The 8,200-nt window shown below is 35.9% G+C and overlaps 1 protein-coding gene across 1 annotated transcript; it reads right to left on the bottom strand.

The window, feature by feature from the left end:
- Nucleotides 1-6,884: 6,884 nt before the first annotated feature.
- On the bottom strand, nucleotides 6,885-7,844 carry LOC113424070 (olfactory receptor 6M1-like). The gene has a single exon (XM_026685672.2). It carries the CDS (start codon nucleotides 7,842-7,844, stop codon nucleotides 6,885-6,887), a length of 960 nt encoding a protein of 319 aa, XP_026541457.2.
- Between the last annotated feature and the right edge of the window lie 356 nt (nucleotides 7,845-8,200).

The following is an 8,200-nucleotide window of genomic DNA, read 5'->3' as shown; positions in this document are numbered from 1 at the left end:
AATTTGTTCTATGATTGTTTTGTAAAGTTCTACAGGTATCCCGTCCGGTCCTGGCGCTTTATTGTTACTTTGCTTCTCTATTGCTGACTTCAGTTCGGACCATGTTATATTTTTGTTTAATAATTCTATCTCTTCCTCTCCAATTGCTTTATCATTCGCTTCCTCTAGGTATTTCATTATTTTGTCCTCACAGACTTCTTCCTTTTTGTATAATTTCCCGAAGTATTTAAAAGTGATCTCTTTTTTCTTCTCTATCTCCTCTTGCAAATTGCCACTCTCGTCCATTAATTGGTGTATCAATCTTTTTTCTTTCGTTTTCTTAAGTTTGTGGGCTAACCATCTCCCTGGCTTGTTTGCATGCTCAAAGTAGATTTGTTTAGTCATTTTCAGACTAATCTCCAATTTTTCTTGTTCCAGTAAATTTAGTTTGTGTTTAGTTGTTATTAACTGGTTCTGTATTCTTTGGTTTTTGGGGTTCTTTTGTAGTTTGGTTTCTAAATCTTTAATTTCTTGTTGTAGGTTACTTTTTTGGGCATACTTTCTTTTGTTTCTCATAGCATTGTAAGAGATTGTTGTTCCTCTTATAAATGCCTTCATTGTGTCCCATATATTTTGTTTCGGAGTTAGTTCATTATTATTTTCCTTTAAGAAGAAGTTCAGTTCTTCTTTCAATTTGTTAGTATATTCTTCTTCTTTTATTAAGTGAGTGTTAAGAGTCCATCTTTTCTTTGGTTTTCTTCTACCTCTCCAGGTTATTTGAATTGGGTTGTGGTCAGCCCAGTCGTTTGGTAAGATTTCGCTATCTTTGACTTCATTAATTAATTCACCATTTATCCAAGCCATATCTATTCTTGTCCAAATTTTGTGTGGGTTAGAATAATAAGTAAACTGTTCTTTTTTTGGGTTTAGTTTTCTCCAGATATCTACCAGATTCAGTTCATCCTTACATGGCTTCGAAAATTCTCTTTTTCCTTTTTTGTTCTTACTCATATTACTATGATCCTTCCGGTAGTCAGCAATAGAGTTAAAATCGCCAATCAGACAAATATTGCCTTTTTCGAAGTCTATTATTTTTTGGTGGAGATGTTTGAAAATTTACCTTGATCATCATTTGGGGCATAGATTACTACCAGTAAAAATGTAATGCCATTAATTGAGATTTGTACCACCAGAGTTCTTCCTTCAGGGTCCGCCCAAATTAACTCCGCTTTTAAGTCATCTCTCACATATACTGCAATACCTTTCTTTTTGTGTTTATCTGCTGGTGCTGTGAATAATTTTCCCAGTTTCGGACAATCTAGGAATTTATCCTCACTTTTCCTAATGTGTGTTTCTTGTATGCAAATTATATCAACGTTTTGTTTTATTAGTTTGGTTAGAATCCTTTTCCTTTTAGTTCTTGAATTTAGGCCATTTATATTGATGGAAAGAATTTTCCTTCCTTCCTCCATTTACCTAAGTCTGCCTCGCTTTTTGTCTCGTAACTATACGGCTCTCTTCTTGTGGTTGATATGGGATTGTTTCTTCTCTTTCTTGTTGTAAGTTGTCTTTCCCTTGAGTTTGGATGGGTCTTTCTTCTTTGTTCCTATGGCAGTTACAATCTTCCTGCATGTTTCTTTGGGTTTCCTCCCTAGTGTGTTGATCCTCCGTGGTTGTTAGCTGTTCTAGGAAGTCTTGTGCTTGTTCTATTGAATCTATTTTAATTTTTCTTCCCTTCCACGATATTAACATCCCTTCTGGAATTAGCCATTTGAATGAGATTTCTTTTTGTTTAAGTAATTAGCTAAAAATTTATATTCTTGCCTTATATGGCCCTCACTTTTCTTGGAATCTGCTTAAGAACTATGATCTCTTTGCCCTTATATAATATTCTCTTGTCTCTGGCCATTCTAAGTATTAGGTCTCTCACACATCTTCTTGAAAAGCAGATATGGATCTCCCTTGGGCAATTGTGATGCATTGCGTAACTGGTGTTCACCCTATAGACTTCGTCGAATTCTTTGAGTAAGTCATCTTTCTCTTTTTCAACTAGTTCAGCCAACAAACCTGCCATTAATTGCTCTAGTTCTTCATTTTTGGATTCCTCCACGTTTTGGAACCTTAGATATGCTGCTGCTCTGTCCATCTCAAGTTGGACCAAGGAATCTTCCATTTCTCTATTAACATTTTTAAAGTCTTCCTCAGTCCTTTCTAAGTTCCTCTCCGCTCGTTCTGTCCTCCTCTCTATTTCTTTTATTTTTATTTCAGTTCTTTCCATGGCCAATTGCATTCTCCCAACCTTATCTTCAACTTTCTGTATATCTGCTCTCATCTCCTCTTTTAATTTACCCATTTCTTCCTTCAGTTCGCTAATATCGGCTCTGGTCTCATTGTGGTTCCTAATCATAATCTCCTGCATTCTAGACATTGATTCTTGCAGGGATAATAGTGTCACTTGTAGATTAGCATTAGTGATGGTCAGTTGTTTTTCTCCTGTCAAGGTCTCTTCTATAGTTTTCTGTGTTGTTGGGGAGGCAGTTGCCAAAGTTGTCGTCAAGGTCTGGGTGTTCTTCCTTCCCGTTTTCAGGGCCGTGGTTGTTGTGGAAGTCATTTCTGATAAGATTTGTTTTTGCAATTGGACAATGTTAAGAATATTATCCCAAATCACCATTCGATGTAATAGCCCCTTAAGTGTGATTACAAGTCTATTTACTAAGGTTACACACCAAGTTATTTTAGATCTCTTTCTTCGGCCCAATTCGTCGTTTAGGCAATTTAAATTCCAATTCAATAAAATGTTATCAGATACTATACAATAGAATGTTATCAAATACTATGTATTATGTATTATATATTATTCTCTATACTAAGTTTATATACCAGAGTTAATTATCTTTTACCCCAAATAAATCAATACCATATCAACTCAAACTTATTTAAAGCTAACAAACAACTCTAGAATTTCTCACTCTATATATACCTTTATCCTATAATGTATATTAATATTTAAGGTTCCAATTAATCTGAGTCAACCCTGTTTAACAGACCTTAAAATTTTTGTATATTCAAGAGACTATAATCAGTAAACCCTAATAACTATAATAAGCAATTTGCCTTTATACCTATATTTATAATTATTATAGGGAGAAAGAAAAGAGTAAGAGAGAAAGGGAGAGAGAGAGAGTGCGGGAGGGAAAGGGTCTTTTAGATTTCGGGGAATCACTAAACACGTATCTGTGGATTAGTTCCATAGAAAAACAAGTCTGAGTTGGGGCTGGCGTTTTAGTCTTATAGTCTTTCTTCCTGGGCACACCAAAGGAGCAGGGGGAGGAAGTGCTGACTAATTGCTGTCAGCACTCAGCGATCAGTCTTTACCAGGCTTCCTTCTGTCTCTTCCTTCTTCTTCTTTCCTCTTCTTCTTCCCTTCTGCCAGCAATTGTCAGTCCACAGTCGCTTTGGGTGTCCACCTCAGATCGGTCACTTTAGAGATCAGCTTTGTAGGCAATATTGCTAGAAGGAAGAGGACCTTACATATAAAAGTCAGTGTGTCGCTCTCTCGCTCTCTACAGCTCGCTCTGCCCTCCTTCGCAGCTATAGTCCTCTCCTAGTCTTCTAGTCTTCTCAGGCACTGGTCCCAGATGGCAATCCACTCCCGAGCCTCTTAAATTTCCCACCGCCTTCTTCTCTCCTCGACAATCTTCTTCAAAATGCTCCAATCCACACTTTCACTTTAAGTGTCGAGCCATTCTATCCGCGTTTATCCCCCTTTCACTTTTTAAACTGCTTTTCTAGCCGCTTGTCTCCAGCTTCCCACCACTGTTACTCACAATGAAACAGGGAAAGTCAGACCGATCTCTCTCATGGCTTTTGTAGTCCTTCCGCCCTTTTCTGCTCGGATCTTTCAGGCTGTCACTTTTCGCTTCATCAGTTCAGTGACAGACCAGACTTTGGAGCCGCCATTAGCTGGCGGCTGGCTCAGTCGCGCTGGTCTCAGAGGCTCTTCCTTCGCTGCTGGGGAGTTGCCTTCCCCCAAACAGCAACCCGGGGGTCCTCTATTCTGACACGAAGCTCTACGGGTTTCGTGTATCCACTGGGGATCCCTCCAAATGCGAGAAGAGGTGTTCGAAAGCCACAGCTGGGCTTCTCCACCTCTGGACGTCCCTGTCCTGCCACTGGAAGTTCTGATCATTACTATTTCTTAATACAGTAATTAACACACTCTGATGCTAAGGAGTTCTACTCCCTCTCCCCACCTGAAAAGAACTCTGTTCCAATTGCCAGTTGTATTATATTAACATGCACTGATGCTAAGGAGTTAGACATTCTACTCCCCCTCCCCACCTGAAAAGAACTGTTCCAACTTCCAGTTGCCTCACATTCTGCTACCTTCTGCATAGCCTGATCACTGCCAGTTGCCTTACATTCCATTATCTCAGTTCAAAAACTGGCAGATTTCCACTCCTTCACTCAGGACCAGCCTGGGGCTGCTTACAGAACTAAATATCAGTACCTCACTAAAATGTCTATGCCTTCCACCTCTGGAACTGATCATATTTATTAGCATTTTAGTCACTACAGTTGATGTGATCATGAGTTCAAGAAAGCACAGGCCAGTCCTTCACTGTTCCAGGGTGGACCCACAGACCAAATCTAAACATCCCGTGGCTGGATCTATCCTGTGGGCCTTGAGTTTGACACCCCTATTCTAGTTTTTGACCTTCCTGGAGCAGAAATCTCTATAGCAGCACCATATTTTAGGTAGACTAATGCAATACATCTTTTTAATTTACATTTAAAAATTATGGAGAAATTTACATAAAAATAAATAGAAAAAAGAAAATAACTAAAGTTATCAAATAATTACTTCCAACCAGCTCTTCAACTGATAATTACAGTTTTATAATTCTGGCTTCCTCTTGGATGTTTTGTAAATCTCTTTAATCCTTCACTTAATCTGGAATTTTTTTAATCATCAAATTCATAAATCATCATATCACTATTTTTTTCCATCAAAAAGTCCACATAAGATTTCTGGTCTTTTTACTTTGATTAGGCAAATCAGATTTGCCATTTTAGCAATTTCTGTAATTTTCACAATCCATTCCTACACTTTGGGAATTTCATTGTTCCATCCATCTTTGAAAATACAATAATTTTTCTATACTCAAGAACATGGCTAAAATTGGATTTCAAGCCTTACATACGTCTTCTAATATAAAAACCCCCCCACCATAGATGCATCCTTTAATGTTCTTTCTTTTTTATGTAATTAAGTACCATCCTTCAGAACGAAGGAATCTCTGGGCTGCTCTGTACAATAATGGAAAAACAAAAACCACAACAGATTATTGGGCTTCACATAGCAAGGAATAGCTATAGAGAGAACTGCCAATGTTTTGAAAATATAAAAAAAAACCTAAATTTAAATAATTTGAAAATAAGATGAATTATCTTTTTTATTATTATTTAAAGGATTTAAATAATATGTTTATTATTTATTATTTAATTAATGGATTTAATGAATGGTTAATTTTGTTTTCATTTTTGCTAAAGAAAACCCCTGCCATACTTCTTTTTATTTTGGTCCTGTATAGAATTCCAATTTTGGACTTTTATGATTTTTAAAAAAAATATTATTAACCAATATAATCTAAATGCTGGGATTAATGTTTAGTTCCTTTATTTTAGCTTTAGCAATTTCAGCCCAATCTATAGAATTGATTATATGTCCTTTTTTTCCTAATTGCAATGTCAATCAAGAGGAAGATTACAAATTCAGTTGCCTACAGTCAATATTCAGAACCACCTGCATATATTGAATATATACAACAATCTGATGTCTACTAAAATTATGGAATTCAGTGCCAGCTTTTATGGTAATGACAGCCCTCCTGGAGGGTTTAAAAGAGGATTGAACAGGTCCATGGAGGTCAGACTATCAAACTCACTGATATTGGTGGCTGGTTTTGTTTTTTTTTTTTTTTTTTTACTATCTTGTGAATTATAGAAGTGACACTTAAATGAAATGAAAAAGGGCTGACATTTTTTTGACCAAGGATTTTGGGCTTTCCAACTGATCACTATTGTATAAGAGTTGTATTGAGGTGTGTGCATGAAGGGAAGTTTAGCCAATCTCATTGTACACATGTTGTACTCTGACAATAAAGGTAACAATAGTATATGCTTTATTACTGTTCAATAATTGGGCCTATAGCATCATCCAGCAAATATTTTTATATGCTCTTATAAAATGAAGTATTAGCATAAGAAAGCCATTGTACTTCCAATTCCCTGTTTAACTAATAGCAATAAGAGCATGGACTGATTGACAATAGCTAGCTTTGAAAAAGGACACCTCATGACAAAGAAATTCTCTACTGTTGGATCAATTCTATTGCCTCATATGTTCTGTTCAATTCTTCATTAAAAACATATCTTTGCAAGAGTAATGCACATAGCATAGGACAAAGTTTATCCAAGCAGCTCCCAACTCTTATTTTGTCAAACAATTTTTGGAATAAGGCATTGGACTCATCCTTGACTACCAACCATTTTCTATCAGTGACATTTTGCATTACTGAAAAAATTGCCAAAATAACTTTTTAGAATGAGTTATTCAAAATAAGGAATTGAGTACAGTTGACCTCAGAACTTCTAGTAAGTAGAAAGTAGTGACAGCCACTGCTTGCCAGAAAAATGAGTCAAATGTTATTAATCCCTCCTAATTTATATCAGCTCTGTATGATCTGTCTTGATGGCATGTAACAAAACAAAATGGATTAAATTGAATGAATAAATAAATAAAATCTAGACTTCCCAATATGTGTCATTAAGTTCATGTGAAATAGACTGTTAATTATACTACTGTATTGTGCTGGATTTTTATTGCTATTTCTTGACTTTGTCTATATTTTTAAGTTCTTCATTTTAAGAATGTTTAAGAATGATTTTAGGACACTTCTTAGTCCAACTTTCACTTTGTCATTCCTAAGACTGTATATGAAAGGATTCAACATGGGAGTCACTATTGTGTTCAGCACAGTACCCATTTTGTTAAAATCAAGCACATTTCCTTTGGTTGGGCGGACATAAATAAAGATAGAACTCCCATAATATAGAGTTACCACAGTAATGTGAGATACACAGGTTGAGAAGGCTTTCTGACGACCTTGTGCTGAAGGTATTCTCAGTACAGCAATAATAATATACATATAAGATACAGTGGTTACAAAAAGTGATCCCAAGAGTAATATACAAGAAGTCCCAAAATCAATATTTTCAGCCAACAATGTGTCACTGCAGACCAGTTTGAGTAAAGGTGCACTGTCACAGAAGAAGTGATTAACAATATTTGGGCCACAGAATGGTAATCCAGCTGTCACAATGCTGGGAATTAAAATAATCATGAAACCACCAACCCATGTCCCCAATAAAAACTGGAAACAAGTCTTATTGTTCATAATCAAAGCATAGCGCAATGGGTAACAAATTGCAAGATAACGGTCTATGGACATGACAGCCAATATGAAAAATTCAGTCGATCCCATCAGAAAATAGAAGAACGATTGGGTAAGACACCCCACAAAGGAAATTGTCTTCTTCCCTGTGATCATATTTATTAGCATTTTAGGCACTACAGTTGATGTGATCATGAGTTCAAGAAATGAGAGATTAGCCAAAAAAAAATACATGGGCAACTGAAGATGGTGATTGACTACCACTAATATGATTAATGTGACATTTCCTGCAATGGTTAATGCATATGCAAAGAAGAAAACAATGAAGATCACAATCTCAACTGAATGAATGGTATGAAATCCCAGAAGAATGAATTCAAATACAACAGTTTTATTGACCAGATTCATACTTTGATGAATTTTATGCTATTCATTAACAAATAAGAGACAAAGAGAGGAAAAGAAGAAATGATGGAGGAGAGAGAAAATTGAACTATTAATCAGATCCACAATTGACACATCTGTAAAAATGAAGAATTAGGATTAGTAGACAATAGATGCATCAAGCAAATGTAAGTTTACATATTCAGATTAATTATATGCTGTTTCTAGTTTCAATCTCATACACTCAGGCTATTTCTTGAGAAATTATCAGTTTTATTTTCAGGTAACAGGCATAACAATAAATTCATATTGTCTTATATGTTAAACAAAGCAAAGACTTGCCTGCAAATGTGTTTTTAAAGAGGAGCATGAAAAATAGC

The sequence above is a fragment of the Notechis scutatus genome, chromosome Z, assembly GCF_049901735.1.
Source record: "Notechis scutatus isolate UNSWTSFEM ecotype Mainland chromosome Z, rNotScu1.2, whole genome shotgun sequence".
NCBI classification, from domain to species: Eukaryota; Metazoa; Chordata; class Lepidosauria; order Squamata; family Elapidae; genus Notechis; species Notechis scutatus.
The sequence above is the reverse complement of the archived record's forward strand: the minus strand, read 5'-3'. Positions and strand labels throughout refer to the sequence as shown.